The sequence below is a fragment of the Mustelus asterias genome, chromosome 19, assembly GCF_964213995.1.
Source record: "Mustelus asterias chromosome 19, sMusAst1.hap1.1, whole genome shotgun sequence".
Taxonomy (NCBI): Eukaryota; Metazoa; Chordata; class Chondrichthyes; order Carcharhiniformes; family Triakidae; genus Mustelus; species Mustelus asterias.
This window is the reverse complement of record NC_135819.1, coordinates 34449310-34475836: the sequence shown is the minus strand read 5'-3', so window position 1 is coordinate 34475836 and position 26527 is coordinate 34449310. Positions and strand designations below refer to the sequence as shown.

The following is a 26527-nucleotide window of genomic DNA, read 5'->3' as shown; positions in this document are numbered from 1 at the left end:
CACAATCACTCAAAGCTCCAATGATTTGAGCAGTCTAGAACCTTTTATATGGGGAAAAATGCCTTAACATGTAGCAAAACAAACTGCAATAAATTCCTCCTGAAGCTATTGTATGAAGTATGAAAGTGCAATGACACTGAATGACCACCTGGGGCAGTAGTAGGCGCATGCGCACAGGCTCTGGGCGCTGCCAGCAGTGTAAGCGGCGAAGGGCTGGCGCTGCTTCTGACGTGTTTCCGGGCGGCTGACGGGAGCTGCTTCCGGCGGGTGTGGCGGTTGGCGGCGCTGTCATGGCGATGGGCCCGGGCGCAGCTGGAGCCCGCTTCATTGTGGTGGGAGGCGGGGTCGCCGGGGTGACCTGCACCGAGCAGGTGTGTGGGGGAGGGGCGAAGGGGCAGTTGAGCAAGCAAGGCCAGGGGCGCGGCCCTGGAGATAGAACCACCCTCCCCAATCCCTGTCCACATCAACATGTTCACCCGGAATCCCCCTGTCAACATTGACATGTTCACCCGGAATCCCCCTGTCAACATTGACATGTTCACCCGGAATCCCCCTGTCAACATTGACATGTTCACCCGGAATCCCCCTGTCAACATTGACATGTTCACCCGGAATCCCCCTGTCAACATTGACATGTTCACCCAGAATCCCCCTGTCAACATTGACATGTTCACCCGGAATCCCCCTGTCAACATTGACATGTTCACCCGGAATCCCCCTGTCAATATTGACATGTTCACCCGGAATCCCCCTGTCAATATTGACATGCGCACCTGGAATCCCCCTGTCAACATTGACATGTTCACCCAGAATCCCCCTGTCAATATTGACATCTTCACCCAGAATCCCCCTGTCAATATTGACATGTTCACCTGCAATCCCCCTGTCAATATTGACATGCGCACCCGGAATCCCCCTGTCAATATTGACATGCTCATCTGGAATCCCCCTGTCAATATTGACATGCTCATCTGGAATCCCCCTGTCAATATTGACACTCACCTGGAATCCCCTGTCAACATTGACATGCTCACATGGAATCCCTGTCAATATTGACATGTTCACCTGGAATCCCCTGTCAACATTGACATGTTCACCCGGAATCCCCCTGTCAATATTGACATGTTCACCCAGAATCCCCCTGTCAATATTGACATGTTCACCCAGAATCCCCCTGTCAATATTGACATCTTCACCCAGAATCCCCCTGTCAATATTGACATGTTCACCTGCAATCCCCCTGTCAATATTGACATGCGCACCCGGAATCCCCCTGTCAATATTGACATGCTCACCTGGAATCCCCCTGTCAATATTGACACTCACCTGGAATCCCCTGTCAACATTGACATGCTCACCTGGAATCCCCTGTCAATATTGACATGTTCACCTGGAATCCCCTGTCAACATTGACATGCTCACCTGGAATCCCCCTGTCAATATTGACATGCTCACCTGGAATCCCCTGTCAATATTGACATGCTTACCTGAGATCCCTGTCTCTATTGACATGATCATCTAGAACCCCTGTCAATATTGACATATTTACCTGCAATCCCATCAATATTGGCACTATCACCTGCTATCCTCTGGCAGTATTGGCACACTCACCAGGGACCGCTGCCAATATTGGAACTCACCTGCCATCCCCTGTCAATATTGACATGTTTACTTGCAATCCCATCAATATTGGCACTATCTCCTGCTATCCTCTGGCAGTATTGACACATTCACCAGGGATCACTGCCAATATCGGAATTCACCTGCCATCCCCTGTCAATATTGACATGATTATCTGCGATACCTTGTCATTATCATCACAATCACCTGTGGTTCCCTGTGAAAATCGACATGCCTGCGATCCCCAGTTAATATTAACATGCTCACCTAGGATCCCCTGAAATAGCGACACGCTCATCTGGGATTCCCTGTCAATATGGACATTCTCACCTGTGATCCCCTGTCAATATCAACATTCTCCTGTCAATATTGACGAGCTCACCAGGGATCCGCTGTCAATATTGACATGATCACCTGTCAATATCGACATGCTCACCTGGAATCCCTGTCAATATCAACACATCACCTGGAATCTGTCGATATCAACACAATCACCTGTGGTCTCCTGTCAATATCAACACACCCACCTGGGACTCCCCCATCAATATCGACATAATAATCCTTCATCCTATTTGAAATTGATGCAACGGGAGACCTTACCCCCCCCCAACATCAATATTAATACATTGACCTGGGAACTCCCACCTAAAATTGACATGGTCGTCCAGAATCAGTAAGTCAGCCAGCATTTATAAGGAAAGCTGCAAAGTTACCATTCATGCATATTTGCTCGAACTTGAAGCTTCTCCAGAGGAATGACCTTGAAGAAGATAAAACAGTGGATGTGGGGTGGGTCGGGGTGTTGTGGGGGTGTTGGGGAAAAGAAAAGACTGTACACTTGATCCTTGTAGGTAATGTGCTGTGGAAATAAAACAATACAAGTGCAATTTTGGAATGTGTTTAATAGCATTTTTGTAATGTTAAAATGTATGTTTTTATTGAATTTATTTAATTGTATTAAATTGCACCCTCTCTGACTTCTGTTTTAATAGTTCTGAACAGATGGATGTTTTCTTTTTGTTTTGGTAGCTTGCTGGCCAGTTCCCAACAGATGAGATCCTTTTAATTACAGCATCACCATTAATTAAAGCAGTGCTGAACTTCAAACAGGTGTGTATGGTTCAGTGTTTTACAAAGAGAACTACTTCTTTGAGCCATATCTGCCTTTGTTTCCTTATGTCTTTAAAATCAGTATGGGTTGCAAATTTGTCTTTTTTTTTTAATTGAAGGTTTCCAAAACATTGGAAGAGTTTGAGGTTGAAGAAAGGCCATCTCACATACTGGAAGAGCACTATCCCAACGTTAAAGTGGTACAATCTGCAGTTCGAGGACTAGATGCAGCAAAACATGTAAGAATGAATTTGTTTAATGATAATTCATACTTGTTGTTTACAAGGATATTCTTGGTGGTTAAGAACAAAACAAAGAACAATACAGCACAGGAACAGGCCCTTCGGCCATCCAAGCCCATGCCGCTCCCTGGTCCAAATTAGACCATTCTTTTGTATCCCTCCGTTCCCACTCTGTTCATGTGGCTATCTAGATAAGTCTTAAACGTTCCCAGTGTGCCCGCCTCCACCACCTTGCCCGGCAGCACATTCCAGGCCCCCACCACCCTCTGTGTAAAATATGTCCTTCTGATATCCGTGTTAAACCTCCCACCCCCCACCTTGAACCTATGACCCCTCGTGAACGTCACCACCGACCTGGGAAAAAGCTTCCCACCGTTCACTCTATCTATGCCTTTCATAATTTTATACACCTCTATTAAGTCTCCCCTCATCCTCCGTCTTTCCAGGGAGAACAACCCCAGTTTACCCAATCTCTCCTCATAACTAAGCCCTTCCATACCAGGCAACATCCTGGTAAACCTCCTCTGCACTCTCTCTAAAGCCTCCACGTCCTTCTGGTAGTGTGGCGACCAGAACTGGACGCAGTATTCCAAATGCGGCCGAACCAACATTCTATACATCTGCAACATCAGACCCCAACTTTTATACTCTATGCCCCATCCTATAAAGGCAAGCATGCCACATGCCTTCTTCACAATCTCCACCTATGACGTCACCTTCAAGGATCTGTGGACTTGCACACCCAGGTCCCTCTGCGTCTCTACACCCTTTATGGTTCTGCCATTTATCGTATAGCTCCCCCCCTACATTAGCTCTACCAAAATGCATCACTTCGCATTTATCTGGATTGAACTCCATCTGCCATTTCTTTGCCCAAATTTCCAGCCTATCTATATCCATCTGTAGCCTCTGACAATGTTCCTCACTATCTGCAAGTCCAGCCAATTTCGTGTCGTCCGCAAACTTACTGATCACCCCAGTTACACCTTCTTCCAGATCGTTTATATAAATCACAAACAGCAGAGGTGCCAATACAGAGCCCTGCGGAACACCACTAGTCACAGGCCTCCAGCCAGAAAAAGACCCTTCCACTACCACCCTCTATGTAGAATATTTTAAAATATCATGTAAAGTAATTTTTTTTTGGAAATATTGTTTACAAATGGAATTTCTTTCATTTCACGTAATGCAGCTTTCATTTAAGTTTACAACTCGAACATTTGTTGAAAGTTCATTTCAGTGTTAGAAGAGAAATGCACCAAAAATCACCTTAAATGTCTCCAAAATGGAGTCATATGTCAAACTGATAGAAAACCTCGAAGGCGGACGCAGATCAAAAATTCCTTACTGGGAATAGAAGACAAACCTTTGAAATTACAGGACCGGAGATGGCTCATTAGTTGGGATATAAATATGTCCTATTTTATCTGGACCTATGCATGAACCCTGCTTGAACAAAGATCTGCAAAGATTTGGGATGTACCAGTGCCTAGTGTGCTGATGCTTTTGTTCACAGTGAGTGTCTCTGTAAAATTGGAAAATAACATTTCTGGCACAGAGAGAGAGAGTTTACAGAAGTTGAGCTTCTACAGCCAACTGGTCAGGTACAAGTAGATAGAAGTGTATCATAAGGGGATGTGGTGGTGTAATTAGTAACCCAGAGACCCAGGGTAATGCTCTAGGGACCCGGGTTCAAATCTCACCACGGCAGATAGTGAAATTTGAATTCAATAGAAGTCTGGAAGTCTAATAATGATCGATTCTTGTAAAAACCCATCTGGTTCACTATCTCAGGAGATTGAGGATGTGCCATCATTGAATACATTTAAGGCTGAGAGGGGCAGATATTTTGTGTCGCGGAAGGAATGTGAGGAACAGGCACAAAAGTGGAGTTGAAGCCCAAGATCAGCTTTGATCATATTGAATGGCGGAGTAAGCTCAATGAACCATGTCAGCTTTACCTACGCTGATTTCTTATGTTCACCTGTTTAGAAAGGGAACTGCTTCGGGACTCTGCAACTGAAGACGTGGGGCGTGATTCTCTGGCCTCACTGCAACATCTTTCCAGCACTTGATCCGTAGCCTTGTACGCTATGACATTTCAAGTGTTCACCTAAATGCTTCTTAAATGTTGTGGGGGTTCTTGCATCTACCACCCTTTCAGGTAGTGAGTTCCAGATTCCCACCACCCTCTGGGTGAAAATGTTTTTCCTCAAGTCCCTTCTGAATCTCCTGCCCCTGACCTTAAATCTATGCTCCCTGGTTATTGACCCCCCCCCCCCCAACGAATGAACACCTCAATCAGATCCCCCTTCAGCCTTCTCTGCTCTAAAGAGAACAACCCCAGCCTAACCAGCCTTTCTTCATAGCTGAAAAACTCCAGGCAAGGTTACATCCTGGTGAATCTCCTCTGCACACTTTATAGTGCAATAACATCCTTCCTATAGAGTGGTGACCAGAACTGCACACGGTATTCTAACTGTGGCCTAAAGAGCATTTTACACTGCTCCATCATATCCTGAAGAGAGTACAGTGGAGGAATACCAGTACCTTACCGAGGATGAGGGACTTTAGTTCTGTGGAGAAACGGAGATTGTTCTCCTTGGAGTAGAGAAAGTTAAGAGGCGATTTAATAGAGCTAATCAAAATTTGTAAGGGAATTTTGGTTAGGCAAGAACAGTGAAACTGGTTCCTTTGGCAAGTGCATTGGTAACCAGAGGTCATAGATTTAAAATAATTGGCATAAGATCCAGGATCTGAAAGGCTGGTGTAACCAGATTCTGTCCTTGGAAGTATGATTGAAGTGAACTACTTTGCTGAAGTGAGGAAAAATCTGGACACGGGATTAAATTTTACAACTCTTTCAAAGAGCTAGCAATGTGCCAGGCTGAATGGTCCTTTCTTGCTGTACGATTCTAATTTCACCATTCAATTTGTGACAATCTCATTAATTTACTTGCAGAAACTTCAAACAGAAGAAGGCAAAGAGTACATTTACGAGAAGCTGTGCATATGTACTGGAGCGAGGCCCAAACTGATAGTCAAAGCCAATCCATTTGTATTAGGGATTCGGGATACTGACAGTGCAAAGGTAGTAACCAACTTCTAATGGAAACATAGTATTCACACAATCTATTTCGTCCTGAGAAGAAAAGGTCTTTTTTCCTTAAAAAGCAACTTTTTGGTTGTGGACAATACTAATACATGGTATTGAAACTGTGGTGTTTTATGGTGAATAAAGCACTGAGTTCAGATAACATGAGACTTGAGACATTTTTTCAATGTGTTGGAACTCTGCAATGAATTATATCTTTGAAGTAAGTTCCAGGTTGTGACAATTTACTAACAGTATGAGTCCGTAAAGGTGATTTTTCTTGTCATTGCCTTTTGCATGCACAACTTATATTGCACTTTTAATGTAGTAAAAATTCTAAAGTACTTCAGAAGTGTGTAACTGCACAAAAATTGACACAGCCGAAGAAAATGACATTAGGACAAATGACTTTGCCTTTGTCAATTGGTAAGTTTTAAGCAGCATCTAAAGAAGGAATAAAGAGGTGGAGAAGCAGAGGCTTAGTGAGGGAATTCCAGAGCTTGGGGCCTAATTGATTGAAGAAGCAGCTGTCAATGGTGAGCAATGCCTGTGATCCAACCACCTGATTCAGATAGAACTATTGAAAGTAGTGATTTGAACAGCAGAAATGTTCACTTGATTGAAAGTTACAGAAGAAGGTGGTTTGTGGAGGAGCTGCTGTGAAGGGACAGTTAAACCCCAAACACTACTTCAGTGTTTCCCTCCCTACCTCCTCCTCTAACCAAAAAAAAAAGTCGGCAGGAGGACCACAAGCAAGGGAGAGGTGAGTTGAGATTCTTTTATCCTTTTACCTGTATAAGGGCAATATGATGTGGAGATGCCGGCGTTGGACTGGGGTAAACACAGTAAGAAGTTTAACAACACCAAGTTAAAGTCCAACAGGTTTATTTGGTAGCACTTTTGCTACCAAATAAACCTGTTGGACTTTAACTTGGTGTTGTTAAACTTCTTACTAAGGGCAATATGGCAGCTAGAGCAGTGGCATGCTCCTCCTGCCAGATGTGGGCAATTAGGGAGCAATCTAGTCTCCCTGACAACTTTGTCTGCAGGAGGTGTGTCCAGTTGCAGCTCCTCACAGACCGCATTGTTCGGTTGGAGCAGCAGGTGGACGCACTGCCGAGCATACAGCAGGCAGAGAGTGTGATAGACACTAGTTACAGGGAGGTTGTCACACCACAGGTTCAGACAAGTAGATGGGTGACCGCCAGGAGAGGCAGGCAGGTCGTGCAGGAGTCTCCTGTGCCTATTCCCCTTTCAAACAGGTATACTGTTTTGGATACTGTTGAGGGGGATAGCCTGTCAGGGGGAGATACCAGCAGCAGCCAGGCCTGTGACACCACAGCTGGTTCTGCTGTGGGACAGGGTCGGGCAAAGAGCAAGCAAGCAGTAGTAATAGGGGAGTCGCGAGTTAGAGGCACAGGCAGACGTTTCTGTGGCCGCAATCGAGACTCCAGGATGGTGTGTTGTCTCCCTGGTGCCAGGGTCAAGGACATTTCTGAGCGATTGCAGGACATTCTTAAGGGGGAGGGTGAGCAGCCAGAGGTTGTAGTACATTTTGGTACCAACGACATAGGTAGGAAAAGGGATGAGGTCCTGAAATGTGAATATAGAATGTTAGGCAGAAGGCTAAAGTGCAGGACCTCGAAGGTAGTAATTTCTGGACTGCTACCGCTGCCACGTGCTAGTGAGAGTAGGAATAGGAGGATTAGGCAGATGAATGCCTGGCTTGAGAGCTGGTGCAGGGGGCGGGGATTTAGATTTTTGGATCATTGGGATCGTTTCTGGGGCAGGGCTGACCTGTTCAAGAGGGATGGGTTACGTTTGAACTGGAGGGGGACTAACATCCTGGCGGGGGGATTTGCTAGAGCCACTCGGGAGGGTTTAAACTAGTTTGGCAGGGGGGTGGGATCCAAAGCAGTAGGGAGACAGAAGAGAAGTTTGAGGACAGCACAGAAGTTAAAGAGAGCACATTAAGTAGTAAAGGCAGTGTCAGTAATCCTAGTACCAGACAGATCAGGCAAAAGCAAGACAGAGAGCAAGGGAGGTCCAGATTAAACTGCATTTATTTCAATGCAAGAGGCCTGACGGGCAAGGCAGATGAACTCAGGGCATTAATGGGTACGTGGGACTGGGATATTATAGCAATTACTGAAACATGGCTAAGGGAGGGACAGGACTGGCAGCTCAATGTTCCAGGGTACAGATGCTATAGGAAAGATAGGACAGGAGGTAAGAGAGGAGGGGGAGTTGCACTTTTGATTAGGGAAAGCATCACGGCCATACTGAGAGGGGATATGTCCGAGGGTTCGGCCATTGAGTCTATATGGGTAGAACTGAGAAATAAGAAGGGGGAAATTACTTTGATAGGGTTGTACTATAGGCCCCCAAATAGTCGGCGGGAAATTGAGGAGCAAATATGTAAGGAGATTACAGATAGCTCCAAGAAAAATAGGGTGGTAATAGTCGGAGATTTTAACTTTCCCAACATTGATTGGGACAGCCATAGTATTAGAGGCTTGGATGGAGAGAAATTTGTTGAGTGTATTCAGGAGGAATTTCTCATTCAGCATGTGGATGGCCCGACTAGAGAGGGGGCAAAACTTGACCTCCTCTTGGGAAATAAGGAAGGGCAGGTGACAGAAGTGTTAGTGAGGGATCACTTTGGGACCAGTGACCATAATTCTATTGGTTTTAAGATAGCTATGGAGAATGATAGGTCTGGCACAAAAGTTAAAATTCTAAATTGGGGCAAGGCCAATTTTGATGGTATCAGGCAGGAACTTTCAAAAGTTAATTGGGGGAGTCTGTGGGAAGGCAAAGGGACGTCTGGTAAGTGGCACGCTTTCAAAAGTGTATTAACCAGGGTTCAGGGTAAACACATTCCTCTTAGGGTGAAGGGCAAGGCTGGCAGAAGCAGGGAACCCTAGATGACTCGGGATATTGAGGCCCTGGTCAAGAAGAAGAAGGAGGCACATGACGTGCATAGGCAGCTGGGATCAAGTGAATCTCTTGAAGAGTATAGGGGGTGTAGGAGTAGAGTTAAGAGAGAAATCAGGAGAGCAAAAAGGGAACACGAGATTGTTTTGGCAGATAAGGCAAAGGAGAATCCAAAGAGCTTCTACAAATACATAAAGGGCAAAAGAGTAACAAGGGAGAGAGTAGGGCCTCTTAAGGATCAACAAGGTCATCTATGTGCGGATCCACAAGAGATGGGTGAGATCCTAAATGAATATTTCTCATCAGTATTTACTGTTGAGAAAAGCATGGATGTTAGGGAACTTGGAGAAATAAATAGTGATGTCTTGAGGAGTGTACATATTACAGAGAAGGAGGTGCTGGAAGTCTCTAAGCGCATCATGGTAGATAAATCCCCGGGACCTGATGAAGTGTATCCCAGGACATTGTGGGAGGCTAGGGAGGAAATTGCGGGTGCCCTAGCAGAGATATTTGAATCATCGATAGTCACGGGTGAGGTGCCTGAAGATTGGAGAGTGGCAAATGTACCTTTGTTTAGAAAGGGCTGCAGGGAAAGCCTGGGAACTACAGGCCAGTGAGCCTCACATCTGTGGTAGGTAAATTGTTGGAAGATATTTTGAGAGACAGGATCTACAGGCATTTAGAGAAGCAAGGACTGATTAGGGACAGTCAGCATGGCTTTGTGAGTGGAAAATCATGTCTCACAAATTTAATTGAGTTTTTGGAAGGGGTAACCAAGAAGGTAGATGAGGGCAGTGCAGTTGATGTTGTCTACATGGACTTTAGCAAGGCTAAAAGAGGTGGAATGTCTTGTGAAAAGGAAGAGGGAAGCTTATGTAGGGATGAGGAAACAAGGTTCAGATGGCTCGATTGAGGGTTACAAGTCAGCAAGGAATGAGCTGAAAAAGGGGCTTAGGAGAGCTAGGAGGGGACATGAGAAGTCCTTGGTGGGTCGGATCAAGGAAAACCCCAAGGCTTTTTACTCTTATGTGAGGAATAAAAGAATGACCAGCGTGAGGTTGGGGCCGGTCAAGGACAGTAGTGGGAACTTGTGTATGGAGTCAGTAGAGATAGGCGAGGTGATGAATGAATACTTTTCTTCAGTGTTCACCAAGGAGAGGGGCCATGTTTTTGAGGAAGAGAAGGTGTTACAGGCTAATAGGCTGGAGGAAATAGATGTTCGGAGGGAGAATGTCCTGGCAGTTTTGAATAAACTGAAGGTCGATAAGTCCCCTGGGCCTGATGAAATGTATCCTAGGATTCTTTGGGAGGCAAGGGATGAGATTGCAGAGCCTTTGGCTTTGATCTTTGGGTCCTCGCTGTCCACGGGGATAGTGCCAGAGGACTGGAGAATGGCGAATGTTGTTCCTCTGTTTAAGAAAGGGAATAGAAATGACCCTGGTAATTATTGACCGGTTAGTCTTACTTCGGTGGTTGGTAAATTGATGGAAAAGGTCCTTAGGGATGGGATTTACGACCATTTAGAAAGATGCGGATTAATCCGGGATAGTCAGCACGGATTCGTGAAGGGTAAGTCGTGCCTCACAAATTTGATAGAATTTTTTGAGGAGGTAACTAAGTGTGTTGATGAAGGTAGGGCAGTTGATGTCATATACATGGATTTTAGTAAGGCGTTTGATAAGGTCCCCCATGGTCGGCTTATGATGAAAGTGAGGAGGTGTGGGATAGAGGGAAAGTTGGCCGATTGGATAGGTAACTGGCTGTCTGATCGAAGACAGAGGGTGGTGGTGGATGGAAAATTTTCGGATTGGAGGCAGGTTGCTAGCGGAGTGCCACAGGGATCAGTGCTTGGTCCTCTGCTCTTTGTGATTTTTATTAATGACTTAGAGGAGGGGGCTGAAGGGTGGATCAGTAAATTTGCTGATGACACCAAGATTGGTGGAGTAGTGGATGAGGTGGAGGGCTGTTGTAGGCTGCAAAGAGACATAGATAGGATGCAAAGCTGGGCTGAAAAATGGCAAATGGAGTTTAACCCTGATAAATGTGAGGTGATTCATTTTGGTAGGACTAATTTAAATGTGGATTACAGTGTCAAAGGTAGGGTTCTGAAGACTGTGGAGGAACAGAGAGATCTTGGGGTCCATATCCACAGATCTCTAAAGGTTGCCACTCAAGTGGATAGAGCTGTGAAGAAGGCCTATAGTGTGTTAGCTTTTATTAACAGGGGGTTGGAGTTTAAGAGCTGTGGGGTTATGCTGCAACTGTACAGGACCTTGGTGAGACCACATTTGGAATATTGTGTGCAGTTCTGGTCACCTCACTATAAGAAGGATGTGGAAGCGCTGGAAAGAGTGCAGAGGAGATTTACCAGAATGCTGCCTGGTTTGGAGGGTAGGTCTTATGAGGAAAGGTTGAGGGAGCTAGGAATGTTCTCTCTGGAGCGGAGGAGGCTGAGGGGAGACTTAATAGAGGTTTATAAAATGATGAAGGGGATTTCCTCGGGTGGATAGAGCTATTACAAGGGGGCATAACTATAGGGTTCGTGGTGGGAGATATAGGAAGGATATCAGAGGTAGGTTCTTTATGCAGAGAGTGGTTGGGGTGTGGAATGGACTGCCTGCAGTGATAGTGGAGTCAGACACTTTAGGAACATTTAAGCGGTTATTGGATAGGCACAAGGAGCACACCAGGATGATAGGGAGTGGGATAGCTTGATCTTGGTTTCAGATAAAGCTCGGCACAACATCGTGGGCCGAAGGGCCTGTTCTGTGCTGTACTGTTCTATGTTCTATGTTCTAAGGCCTTTGACAAGGTACCGCATGGCAGATTGTTGCATAAGGTTAAATCTCACGGGATCCAAAAGTTGGGTCTCCAACTGTAAAAGGATTCCATGACAGTTCCTACTGGGGTGGGTGTTAGTTCCATGCACATTAGAAGTTGTCTTATATTTAAAGAAGCAGGATGACTTTGGCCTCCTGAAATTCTCTACCCCAGAGAGCTGTGGAAGTGCAGCCATTGTGTGTGTTTAAAACAGAGAGTGACAAATTTTTGATTAACAATAACATAAAGAGTTATGGGGATGGCGGATGTAACAGAAATTGAAGTATCCAATCAGCCATGATTGTATTAAATGGTGGAGCAGGTTTGATGGGCTGAATGGCCAACTCATGTTCCAATGTTCTAATGACGAGTAGAAAGTCCAGTTAAATTTAGATAATACTTAAAAAGAATACAGAGGTACTATAGGAGGTTTCGAAACAGTCGGCAAGCATGATACCAGGACTGAAGTTATAACGATCAAACTCAGGTTTTCTTCTCCAGAAAAGGGAAGACTGACATATCATCTTCAAACTCGTCTTGTCAGGTTATGAGAGGGTTTGGTGAAGTAGGTATCGAGCCATAAACATAAGGTAGTTCATGATTCCAATAAAGAATTGGGGAGAAACCTCTTTCCCCAGAGAATGTAGAACCACATGGAGTATTTAAAGTGAATAGATGTATTTAAGCAGAAGCTCAGTGTATATGAGGGAGGAAAGTAGAAGGATGCACAGAGAGAGTCAAGCTGTTTTAAAGTGGAAGGAGACTTGTATGAAGCATGAACATCACAGACAAGGTGGGCTGAAAGACTTGTTTTTCTGCTGTTAAGTTCTATAGAGTATGCTTGTAATCATTGACCCTGCCAAGAAATAATGCTCATCAGCAAGAGTGCTCAACTTTGACAGAAAAGTTTTGTATTTGCAAAATCTCATTGGAAGGAATTAAGAGTCAGAAATTCAGGCACAGAAGGAAGCCATTTGCACCTTGCGTGAGGACCAATGTAATTAGTCCATTTCTGCTGCCAAAACAACTCAATCTTTTCAGTTCAAAGGGCCAATATTGTACTGACTTTTATCCTGGCCCCATCCAGTTCTCTTCATTAGTTTTGCAGTGCAGCATTAACTTGCCTTTATACAGCGACTACCACAGGAAAACAAGTGTTTCAGAGTCCGAATTACAGATGCATCAACATCTTGCCAAAGGAGAAGATGTTGGTATTGTATGATTTGAAGTCTGTTTGTCGTTGCAGGAATTTCAAAGTCGTTTAGCTAAAGCCAAAAGGATTACTGTTATCGGCAATGGAGGTATAGCGCTGGAACTGGTGTAAGTATGTCTTTTAATGAAAAGTCCAAATGTTCGATAAAAATACTCAGATTTGATTGGACAGTTTCAAATGTTTGGAACATTGGGCAGTTGGAAACATGAGCTCACAACTAGGGGGCATAGTGGGTTGGATGCAAGTCTTTTCACCTCTGGTCGCAAATTCAGAACAGAGAGGCTCCTGGGTCTGACTGCAAAGGTCCAATTTGTATTGAGTTTGGTTAGCTTGGAGTGGGCTTCAGCTTGTAACTCATAATTAGCAATCGCATTTTGGATTGGTTGTGTGGCAAATGAAGTAAGGTGACATTGGTTGATTGAAGAAGCTTTGTTTTTTAATTTGTTCACGGGATGTGGGCATCGTTGGCTGGGCCAGCATTTATTGCCCACCCGTAATTGCCCTTCAACTGAATGGCTTGCTAGACCATTTCAGAGGGCATTTAAATGTCAACGATATCACTGTGGATCTGGAGTCACGTAGGCCAGACCAGGTAAGGACAGCAGATCTCCCTCCCTAAAGGACATTAGTGAACCAGATGTGTTTGACAATAATCGGCAATGGTTTCATGGTCATCATTAGACTTTTCATTCCAGATCTTTATTCAATTCCAAATTTCACCATCTGCTGTGGCGGGATTCAAATCCAGCTCCCCAGAGTCTGAGTCTCTGAATTACTAGTCCAGTGACATTACCACTATTCTATTGCCTCCCCTTTTGTGAAGTTCAGGCTGAGGTCTGTTGTTCAAGTAGATGAAGGGGATTTTTGCCATGTTACACATATGATCTGGGAGTGTTTGATATTGACTCTAAGGTGCCTGAATGGAAATTGTCGCATTTCTTAATATTTAGATTTCTAAATCCATTCTGAATTTGTTAATTTTTTAAAACCTTGAGTTATATATCCCATAGCTTGTTATAAATTATGATGCAATTCTCTTATTCAACTGTTTCATCAGACTCGCAGTGTTAGAAAGTGGATGATCTTCTAGTGGCATCACTGAAGACACGGTGATGAGGAAGGAACCTAGTCTAGTGGATATTTCCCAAACTAACAGTAGCTAAAATTTTGGGTTAAGGTCCATATTTTGATAAATTGAATAGGAATCTACCTCTTGGTCAATTGCCATCCAGTGTCCTACTTCAGTCAGCAAATGTCACGATCCAAGTGTGTCATAAACATTACTTTATGACAGCCAACTCTGTGATGTTAGTTATTTAATAGAAAATAAACTGCAGGTATGAAGTAAAAGTTAGACGTGGATAGATAAGCTTAAGTTTATTTATTAGTGTCACAAGTAGGCTTACATTAACACTGCAATGAAGCTACTGTGAAAATCCCCCAGTCACCACACTCTGGGACACAGTGTTCGGGTACACTGAGGGAGAATTTAGCATGGCCAATGCACCTAACCAGCATGTCTTTCGGACTGTGGGAGGAAACCAGAGCACCGGGAGAAAACCCATGCAGACATGGGGAGAACGTGCAGACTCTGCACAGACAGTGACCCAAGCTGGGAATTGAGCCCGGTCCCCCACGCTGTGAGGCAGCAATGCTAACCACTGTGCCACCGTGCCGCGATGTTAGATGTGATTCAACGATTGGACGGCACAAGCTAAACAATTCTGATTGTGCTAAGAATTGCACAGAAAAACAATTTAAAATTATCAGTCGGACTCGCTGTGTGGCTCACCTACCTGTACTAGAAGCTACATATGTTCATATACATGTCCCTGTCCTTTGCAGACAGAAGGAGCATGTCCAGGTATTGTGCCTTTTTCAGCTAAACGAAAGCTTAGGGGAGCCATTCCCAGGTTCATTCCCCATGGCAATACCTTGACCAGAGTTGACCTGTCTAGTTTGAATTTGAATAAATGGTTGCCAGTTAACTGTTCCCTGATACATTCTCCAAGGCAACGCCTCTGCCAATTAGAGTTAACTTGGCAACTAATTGACACTCTCTTTGCATGCAGTATAAGTTGTTGTTCATGTTACTATTGCTATTCTTATGAACTGTCCTGAAGATTGCTTCGATAGCATATCTCATTTTACAGCAGTACTGAAGCAGAAGCTATATATTAGGTATTTCTATTGAAATAGGCAGAGGAAGTGTTATGTGAAGTGCCCCAGGAAGCATTGGTGTTACTCCTACTCTTTCTAATTTACAGCAATGACTTGGATTGAGAAGTTCACTGCCAACTGATCAAATCACAGATGATGTTATACTATTGCTGAAGGCAGATGAGCGGCAGTGAGATCGGAAGAGATGTTCAAGAGATCACAAGATGAATTAGCTCCATTAAATGGGCAGAGCAATGACAAATATCATTTGATTCAGGTGTAGGTGGTCAGTGGAACGGACTTCTGGGTGGAGTAGGGGTGGATAAGAGCTTACGTTATTGACAAGAGCATTCGTTTGGATATGATCTTTTCTTCATTAGCATGGTTGGTTGCAAAGCTGTACATTTCATTCAAATAAAGGCCAAATTTACTTATACTATTTAGCAAGAATTGAGCCTGCTCCATATCTTGAATGCCAGCCAGTGAATACAATATATTGTGTCCTGTACATTGATATGCTCATTGTGTTTGCCAACAACCCTGTTAACAGGCTAGGTTTATGAGTTTGCAATATTGTGCATGCTTAATAAAAATCATATATTCTAACATTGTTGTGTTATATTTCTAGCTATGAAGTTGAAGGATGTGAAGTGATTTGGGCAATAAAAGATAAAGCTATCGGAAATACTTTCTTTGATGCAGGAGCAGCTGAATTTCTGATTCCGCAGCTCAAAGCTGATAAGCCTGAGGCCATTCTTCCTTGTAAAAGGACAAAATACACTACAGAAGGTAATTGCATAGATGCAGCTTTTGTAATGCACTTTACACTGAATGATGTGCAGATAGCTTTAGACTAATTGTGCAGTTGTTAAAGCTGCATTATCCCACGTGTATCTAATTTTAGAATATTTGTTTCTCTCCTAACATCTTTTGCAATAAGATGAACCTGAACTGGAGTGAAATTTCACTTACTCTTACAGTTATCTACAATTTAAATTGGTATCTTTAATAAGATTTTTTAAATTAATTGCAGCATTACAGGGCATTAATGGATGACCAACATTTCAAGTTTGAGTGTTGTGTCCCCTCACCGGGGTCACATTTCTGTGGTAGCTTGAAACTCACTTATTTTTTGTTAAATGTTGGGAATGATCTGATCTCTCATAACCCCATGTAATATGTTAAACACTTGCATGGGTTTGGCGAAACTTACTATCGCCTTCCCCTCACCCACTCAGATTGAACCACTTGTGGAGAGCTGACAATATCTAAAAGGTCATTTTTAACATAGGAACATAGAAATTAGGAACAGAAGTAGACAATTCAGCCCTTCGAGTCTGTTCTGCCGTTCAGTCAGATCATAGCTGATCTCTTCCTGATCAACTCCACCTCCCTACCTTTTCCACATATCCCTTTAACCTGTTTTCTATCCAAAATATATCTATCTCCTTCTTGAAACTATTTAATGATTCAGACTCCACTGTGCTATAGGGCAGCGAGTTCCACAAATTCACCACCCTCTGCGAGAAACTAAATCTTAAGTTGGACCTAAATATGTAGCTCATGTGGCAAATGGTCTAGATGAATAGTAGCTTATTTGGTCATTTTAAAAGCAGGTTTAGAACAGGAAAAGAAAACTCTGGCTGAAGATGGAGCACATGGCAGTGCATTGGGACCAGACTGGCATGAAGGCATGAAGTTAAAAGGAACAAAACAGGTAATAAGCTGTTTTAATGTTGATTTGAGTATGTTTGTTTTTGTGGTAGGATTTTTCTTGCATAATTAAATTGTTATTCAGTAGCTGCGCACTACCTAGCATAAAGCCTCAGCTAACCATTCGGTACAGTACTGAGTAGGTGCTAAGCTGTCTGAGGTCATGTTCATAGGATGAGATGATGAGCTTGAAACCCCTCGCATGGATGTAAAAGATCCCTTGACATCATTTCCAAGAAGAGCAGGGGAGTTCTGTCCCGTGTCCCGGCCAGTATTTATCCCTCAAACGTCATCACTGAAAAGAATTAAGTTGTCATAATCACATAGATTTTTGTGTGAACTTGCTATGTAGAAACTGGTTGCCATGCTTCCTACATTATAACTGACCACACTTCAAGAAAGCACTTAAGTAGCAATGAATTGGGATGTCTTAATGACTATGAAATGCTCCTGTTACTTTCTCTCAGATTTCCCACAGAGTCCATGTTGAATACCAGTGTGAGATTGATAAGATTTACCTGCAAGATGAGTTTGTATCATCACAGAAAACATCATTGGCATTCCCTGAAAATGGATCAGAGGACAGAAAAGGAAATACAGATGAAGGTATTTAAGAATGAGACTAGCTTTCAATTTTGTTCGATTGCATTTTTTTCTTTCGTTCTGACATCTGCCTTCAAAGTAATGGTGGGTAAAACAATTTATATTTGTCTAGTGCCTTTTATGAAATAAAATGTCTGAATGTACTTTACAGGAGGTGTTATAAAGCAAGATTTGACACTGAGTCACTTAGAATATAATAAGGCAAATTTCCAAGAGCTGGGCCAAAGATGTATATTTTATGGGCATCTGAAAAGAGGTAGAGAGGCAGAGAGGTTTAGGCTGGGAATTCCGGAGCTCAGGGCCCAGATAAAGCCATGGTCATCAATGTTTTAAAGTTCATTTATTAGTGTGACAAGTAGGCTTACATTAACACTGCAGTGAATTTATTGTGAAAATCCGTTTGTTGCCACACTCCGGCACCTGTTCAGGTACACTGAGGGAGAAGTTAGCATGGCCACTGCACCTAACCAGTACGTCTTGGACTGTGGAAGGAAACCGGAGCACCCGGAAGAAACCCATGCAGACACTGGGAGAATGTGCAGACTCTGCACAGACAGTGACCCAAGCCAGGAATTGAACCCTGGTTCTGTGACACAGCAATGCTAACCATTGTGCCACCATGGTGAAGTGATTAAGATCAGGGATGCTCAAGAGGCCAGAAATAGAGAAACACAAGATACCTCAGAAGGTCATTGGGCTGGAAGGAATTACGGAGATTGGGAGGGATGAGAGGGAAAGGGTTTTAAGTGAAAGATGCAAATTTTAAAATTGTAGCTTTGGTTAACTGGGAGCCAGTGTAGGTCGGTGAACACATAGGTGAACAGGATTGGGTGCGAGTAAGAACACAGGCAACAGAGTTTTGGATGACCTGACGTTTACAGCAGGTATAAAATGTAGAAGGCAGGCCAAAAGTATTTTGGAATAGTCCAGTCTAGAGGCATTGATGAGGATTTTAGCAGCAGATGAGCTGAATCCAGAGCAGAATCTGGTGATGTTAGAGAAGTGGAAGTATGTGGGTTTAATGATGTTGGGGCAGGCACACATTTCAGGGTCAGATATGACACCACATGTGAACAGTCTAGTTCAGCCTCAGACAGTTGCCAGTAATTTATGAATGAATTAAGAAGCAGCCCAATGGACCCCGGACATTATCTCTTCCACTTCCTTCCATCGGGAAAAAGATACAAAAATCTGAGGTCATGTACCAACCGACTCGAGAACAGCTTCTTCCCTGCTGCCATCAGACTTTTGAATGGACCTACCTTATATTAAGTTGATCTTTCTCTACACCCTAGTTATCACTCTAACACTGCGTTCTGCACTCTCTCGATTCCTTCTCTATGAATGGTATGCTGTCTTTATAGCGCGCAAGAAACAATACTTTTCATTGTATACTAATACATGTGACAATAATAAATCAATCAAAATAAGTAGTTACTCTGCAGAATTCATTGTTCAAATTTTTTAGTCATCAGTTAAAGAAAAGAAGAAGCTGTAATTACTACTGAACTCCATGCCTCTTGCATGTGTATAGTAATTCCATAACTGTCAGGACATTTCCAATTCAAAAACAGCGGCATTGCTATTGTGATGACTGACAGCAGCTGGAATCTATAGAAAGACTTTGCTTTTCGATGTTGTCTAGCGAGTTAATGACGCTGTCTTGCAGACGACATCACAGTTCCAAACTTTGATAATTTTCCAATCCATATTCCTGGGAGTCAGTGATGATACATCCCTAGCTGACTGCATAATGCTACTAACAGGATTCCTAATATAGACTATGGATGTTGTATTTGGTTAAGTAGAATAAACTGGCATGTCGGTGTTGAACATGCAGCTATAAATAATTGAAGAGGGTAAAAATAGCAAAACTGTGCACAATTATATTCAGTCTTTATTTTATACTGCCTGAGGCCTTCCAATGGCATATAAAGTAAATTATGCACTTGGATCTGGATGTAAGTTGGTCAACTGCCGCATAAACAATGAAACAAAATGAATGTGATATGATAATTATGAATTCTACAAGTTAGACATTGTTTATTCTGTGAAGTTATATAGAACAACGGATTACAACAATATTCTTTCCCTGCTAGAATGTATAATCAAATGCAGTCCAGATTAACCAGAGATCCCTCTTCTCTCATTGGTAAGGATCCTGTGCAAAATATGTCTGGGTAGAATCACCCAGTACATTGTATTCGAAACAATAAAGAAAAGATTGTTTGCAATTCTTGCTTCGAGTTGTACAGTTCAGTTACTGCTGATTATTCCATTGAATGATCTTCTTCCATGTTGTAACAATTCTGTGATGGGACATCTATGGCTTAGTGCAGTGAGGAAGATTCCAGGTATGTCGGAATTCCCAGATGTGAGTTAACTGGAATTCGCTTTCCTGTTCCTTTCAGAATCTTGGCCTGTTTATGTACAATTGACAAATGGAAAGATCTATGGCTCTGATTTAATCGTGAGTGCAACTGGAGTGATACCAAATACTGAACCATTCATCACGAACAATCCTGTAAGTACTGTACATGATTTCAACCAGCCACTTGAGTGCTGTATTAGAAATTGGAACTAAGCCTTAACTAAGGCACGAAGGTGCTTCTACACAGAGATATTATCCTTGTAAGAAATGAATCAGAATCGTGAAATATGAATGGTTGAATTAGGTGTACATTTTGTCGTCCAGCATTAGCTATCTGTTCAAATTTGATACCCAATCGACAGGTTCCCCCTTGCTCTGCTTCTCGAACCAGTAATTCTTCCACTTTGCTAAAAACGGTTCACAAATCCTGATTTTAGCCATTCAGCTTGGCTAACAAGGAATGCTGGTTGGATTTCCACACCTCTGTGTGGGTGCTAAAGTTTAAAGTTTACTTATTAGTGTCACAAGTAGGCTTACGTTAACACTGCAATGAAGTTACTGTGAAAATCCCTCAGCCGCCACACTCCGACACCTGTTCGGATACACTGAGGGAGAATTTAGCATGGCCGATGCACCTAACCAGCACGTCTTTTGGACTGTGGGAAAAAACTGGAGCATCCGGAGGAAACTCACGCAGACACGGGAAGAATGTGCAAACTCCACACAGGCAGTGACCCAAGCTGGGAATCGAACCCAGGTCCCTGGCGCTGTGAGGTAGCAGTACTAACCACTATGCCACCGTAACTGTCATTTTCTCATATTGATAACAGCTTTTCAACAATCGAGAATTCCTAAAAGGTAATTTCTTCAATAATAATGTAGAATTTAAATCCAACTTCCAACCGGGGTTTTTTTTTGATTTTGATAATGAGGTCTCTATCAGTGAGTCCAACTCTTGCTCTCCTAATTGCTGAGCCAGTTTATACTGTTGTCCATGCACTGTGCCAAAGTGGGTATAATATTAGGTTTTGTAATTAGGTTCTGCTAAATGCATGAGATTCTGCTGCTTTTTCTTGTTTGGAAGCTGTTAATTCACTAACTTCAGTGAGCTTGCTGAGAAAACAAATTTTCAAAAATATTTTGAACAATTGGTTTACAATCACCTTATTGTATTTGTCACTGTTGACTGTCCATTTTGATTTGTCAATTTTTAAATTGCAATGCTTGGTGTTTTTTGTTCCCACTTGCTGAGTGGTTTTTATGGTTTGCTACCTGAATGAGGTTTGAGCCTACTAACTCCCAGTTTGACATAAGTTTATTTGGATATGGTCACTCCTCGGAGATTGGTGCAAAAAAGGCACAGCAAATGTACATGGTTTATACTTAAGTTAGCAGATTTCCCATGAACAGATCCAGGTTGTTCAAAATTGAATCAATTTATTGGGGAGATTGGAAAGTTTTTATTGGTTTCAGGTTTAAACTATAGGCCGGAAAGTGCCCAGCATTTTAAAAATGTCCTCAAATGTCATGAAGTGTGATCTCTAGAATGAATACCTTCAACTTCTGTGTAGGTCAGCCATGGAAAAATCTCCTAATAATATTTTGAGTTTAATAAGTAAGGACATAGCGTATTATTATGATAAATTGGTTCAAGTAGTGGTTAGGCTCCATTTAAGAGTATGATGGTTTGCAAGTTCAGGTGTCCCATTACAAAAGGGACATGCAAAGGGGAGGGCTGGACACTGCCCGAGGCCTTGTTGCTGTTATGAGGATGGGGCATCCTTTTATACTTTCATGGGATTGGGTGTCGCTGGCAAAACTAGCATTTGTTGCCCATCCCTAATTGCCCTTCAACTGAATATTTCAGACAACAGCTAAGAGTCAATCACATTCTGTGGATCCAGTGTCACATGTAGGCCAGACCAGGTAAGGATGGCAGATTTCCTTCCCTAAAGGACATTAGTGAACGTGATGGGTATTTCTGACAATCAATGATAGTTTCATGGTCACCATTATTGAGACTAGCTTTGTATTCCAGATTTTTGTTCATTGAATTTAGATCCGAGCAGCTGCCATGCTGGAATTTGAACCCATGTTCCTAGCTCAGTAGCCTGGACCACTGTATTACTAATCCAGTAACATTACTATGTGCCATTATTCTTTCCCACCACTGCCAAATGGTTCCCAATCCAAAGGTATCCAAAATAATTTTAGAACGATACATCTTGTTCAGTGGTTCCCAACCAGTATGCCATGTAGACCCTCCCAAGTGTGCTGCGATAAATGATTCAGAATTCATGTAATTAAAACTAAAACTAATCTTCATCTTCAGCTCTGTGGTTGGCGTCTCCAAGAACCCGACGATCCTCAGGCCTCCCTCATATGCACAGCCTGGGAAAGAGCCATACATGCTTAGTTTTGATTTTATTTTGGTTGGGCTTATGTGCAAGACCGACGGAACTTGGAGCTGAAGACAAAGGTCCCATGCGCTCGCACAAAAAGGGAAAACCCAAAAAGGATGCAAAAACCTTGGGAGAAGCAAGAGAGACAGAGGTTAATAAAAAAAACAGGTGAAAGGATAGGTAGAAGTTAAGACAAAGTTCCCAGTAACGGAAGAAGACAGAGAAAGTAGGAGGTGTTTGTCCAATTTTTTTAATATTATAGAGGTGTGCCAGTTGGGAACCACTGATCCAGTTTACTCATTCAAAATGTCTTCTGCAAATAGCCATCATTCTTGGTTTGTCAAAAGTTGTCTTCTCTTGTTTTTTCTTGACTTAGAACTTATAGGCTTTTTGCTATGTGTCAAATGGATCTTTGTATTGAAAATAAGCTTTCTGGTGTCATCTAAGGTAGGATGGAACAATCTTGCAAAGTCGTCTTGGCAACTTATTAAAGGCTGCCCTCTGCTGACTATTTATGGGACGTTTTCACTGAAAACGCTTCACGAATGCTGATTTGGTATTGTGATTGGTTTGTCAAGAAGCACAGATTCGTAAATACATCTTTTTAAAATATTGTTTCTAAATGTATTGGTTTAAGAGTTAGTTTCCCACAATAATGTAGAATGTTTTCTGAATCCGTTGAATGAGTTACTGGTGGGTATGAGTCTTTGCCAGAGAAGTATCAAATGAATTACTAGTTTCACTTGGAATGCACCCTTGTCACTGACCTCAAACCCTTTCCATCCATTCAATCAAGACCCCTCACGATTTTGCACATTGCAATCAAATGCCTTCTCAGCCCCTCTGCTTCAAGGAAAACAGCCCCAGCCTATCCAATCTTTCCTTATCGCAGTAATTTTCCTCTAGTTCAATTTTTGGTCAGTGATAACCCCCCCCCCAAGGATGTTGATAGTGGGGGGATCAGTGATGGTAATGCTTTTGAATGTCAAGGGAACGATTGTTAGAATCTTCTCTTGTTGGAGATAGTCATTGCTTGATTTTTGCAGTGTGAATGTTACTTGTCACTTGTCAGCCCAAGTCTGGATATTGTTCAGATCTTGTTGCATTTGGGCATCGACTACTTCAGTATCGGAGGAGTCATGAATGGTGCTGAACATTGTGCAATCATCAGTGAACATCCCCACTTCTGACCTTATGTTGAAGAAAAGTGATTGAGGAAGCAGCTGAAGATGGTTGAGCCTAGGGCACTACCTGGAGAATCTTAGCCAGTGACGTCCTGGAACTGAGATGATTGACCTCCAGACAGCACAACCATCTTCCTTTGTGCTAGGTATGACTCCAACTAGCGGAGGGCTTTCCCCTGATTCCCATTGACTCCAGTTTTGTTAGGGCTCCTTGATGCCACTCTCGGTCAAATGCTGCCTTGGTGTTAAGGGCAGTCACTCTCACTTCCCCAAATGCATCACCCCACACTCTGGTGGTTGAATTCTATTTGCTACTTTTCAGTCCACCTGACCAGTCCAGGGATTATTAATGACTATTATTTATTTTGAATGCCTCCCCCCATGACTGACCCATGCCCATCAGGACTACAGCCCAGTTTTTTACTGCTTGTAAGTTAGTCACAAGACACAATCCAAATTAGGAATGGTGGAATTCTCCATACTCTTAGGCAGCTTTTACTGCTCAATGTGAAAGGAGACATGTGAGTCTTGACTGTTTATGTATCCCAAATGTCAAAGTGCATTTTAGCACTGCCCATCTTTGTTAGGTTTGCTCCAACTTTAGCTTTACCTTCTAATTCATAAAATGCCTGTTGAAATGCGGTAGAGATAATGATGAGTGGTTTGTTGATGCAGCATTTGTGCTAATGTATCATCGGTTCGTACTGTGCAGTGAATCCAGTTTGTTTTTTTGCATGTAGTTTTTTTATAAGGAATTCCCATTTGAGCCCATTGCAGTGGAGGAAAAATAATGGTTGAGCCACATACGCACCACCTTGAGCACCACCTTGTGGATGTTGAGAGCAGAACTGCTGGTTCTGAATACTCTGAGTGATTTTGACAGGAATATGTTCCTTCTAATTGAGGAGTCAATGTCCAAGCATGTTGATTTAAAATCGTAAATGGTTAACAGAAATTTCTTAGTATTGGAGCATTTGCAATGGCCCAGTTCTAATAATTGAAAATGCTTGTGCAACAAGAAAGATTTGAATTATCCAGACATTTACATTTCCCCTTCATGTGTACTCTGCCTGAAGGTTGTCGGCTGATGATTCACCCTGAGCTCTTTTTTTTTCTCCTGGCAGTTTTTGTCAGTGGTGGTTTGTCATTGCCTTCCATTCTCAGGCAGGGTGGGGAGGCAGGTCTTCTCCGACATCAGCCGTAACGGGAATCGAACCCATGCTTTTGGTGTTAATCTGAACCATAGGTTACCCACCTGGCCAATTGACCTAACTGGTTCCCTGATTTAAATTGAGATATATAAATAATGTAGGGAAGTGGGAAATCAGTACAAAAATGTTGAATTATTGAATTGCATTCTCCTGGCAAATGCTTATTCCTCAACCAAAATCTTGTCGTCATCACATGGCTATTTGTGGGAGTTTGTCCACAAACTGGCTGCTGCATTTCCCTTTGTTAGAGCAGTGAGACCCTGCAAAACTACTTCATCAGCCGGAACATGCTTCAGGGCATCCTGAGGTTGTGAAAGGTGTCATAAAAAGGCAAGATTTTCCTTAAGCAACTTTAAATAAAGAGGATTGGTCTGTAGTTGAGACAAAGACCATGTGAATTTCACTTTTTAATGAAAGAGTGGGTAAATATTTGAAAGCAAGGTAGATCCAGGAACATAGAGAGAAAACAGGGAAGTGGAATTTGCTCCAGTAAGAAGCCAGTATAGACACGATAGGTCAATTGCCCAGACAATGAGCCAAGACCCTGCCTTCAGGCAGAGCACACACAAAGGGGAAATGTAGATCACTGTGTTGATGCTGAAGAAAGACATTTCCAAATTGAACTTTTCATTCCAAACAGGTGAAAGCATTCATTGATTGTACTTTTCTAATTGAATCACAATTCTAATTTCTCTTTTTATAGCTTGACGTGGCAGAAGATGGGGGCCTTAAAGTTGATGAGCAGATGAATACCACGATCCCAGACATCTTTGCCGCAGGTGACGTCTGCAGTGTTTCATGGGAGCCCCGTGCTCTTTGGCAGCAGGTACAGGAGACACCATCTGTCGAAACATTTGTCATTCACCTTAGAAAATGCAATTTGCCTGAATGATTGGATTTTTTTTTTCTCCCTTCATTTACACAACCGAGCAGATGCGACTGTGGACCCAGGCTAGACAGATGGGATATTATGCAGCAAAGTGTATATCAGCAGAAATGTTGGGGGAATCGATTGAATTGGACTTCTGTTTTGAATCATTTGCCCACGTCACCAAATTCTTCAATTATAAGGTAACCTTGAAACCAGATATAACAAAACCAGTCGAATTGCAAGGAAGTTGAACCTAATTCTTTTAGTTAAAGCCTGAACAGTTGTACTAATAGAGGAAAATTCCCTATGTGCTACTTTTTAAATAGATTTACACATTGAATGCTGAGAGGGAATGGTCCTCTTGTGTTTTAAATTAAATGACTCAATGCTGTTATAATAACTCGCTCATCAGAGGACTTAACTTAACATTGACACTTTCAGGCTATTTACACATCTCTTCTCTTGTAGGTAGTGTTACTAGGAAAGTACAATGGCCAGGGTCTGGGGACAGATCATGAACTGTTACTGCGATGCACCAGCGGCCAGGAGTATGTGAAAACAGTAATGCAGAATGGAAGGATGAAGGGAGCAGTGCTGATTGGTGAAACCGACTTGGAAGAGACCTTTGAAAATCTCATTTTAAATCAGATGGATCTCTCTGTATATGGAGAGGAGTTACTCAACCCAAACATTGATATTGAGGATTATTTTGATTAAGATAAACAACATGTTTACATTTTATTGTGCAAGTTCCGTCATTCTATCCTGATGGACCACAGTGTGTGTCTGATGGTTTACGATATTATTGCAGGAGATGTGGGGAGTTCTTCCAGTGTTCTGACCAACATTCCTCTATCAGCCAGCACCCATAAAACAGATTAGATGGTCATTTATCTCCTTTACTGTTCGGGGACCTTGTTATGTGCACATTGGCTGCTTTGATTGATTGCACAACAAGCCAGGGACTATACTTCGA

At 42.7% G+C, this 26527-nt stretch overlaps 1 protein-coding gene across 2 annotated transcripts; it reads left to right on the top strand.

The window, feature by feature from the left end:
- Positions 1-221: 221 nt before the first annotated feature.
- pyroxd1 (pyridine nucleotide-disulphide oxidoreductase domain 1) lies at positions 222-26290 on the top strand. Of its 2 annotated transcripts, none has more exons than XM_078235315.1 (12): positions 222-371; positions 2650-2730; positions 2850-2969; positions 5935-6063; positions 13070-13143; positions 15825-15985; positions 16813-16913; positions 17377-17515; positions 19924-20036; positions 25384-25506; positions 25614-25751; positions 26020-26290. In XM_078235315.1, exons 1-12 carry the CDS (start codon positions 291-293, stop codon positions 26266-26268), a joined length of 1509 nt encoding a protein of 502 aa, XP_078091441.1. In that variant the 5' UTR covers positions 222-290; the 3' UTR covers positions 26269-26290. The 2 variants fall into 2 exon arrangements, with proteins under 2 accessions (XP_078091441.1, XP_078091440.1); XM_078235314.1 differs by having other exon boundaries at positions 239-371; positions 16810-16913.
- The last annotated feature ends 237 nt before the right edge of the window (positions 26291-26527 follow it).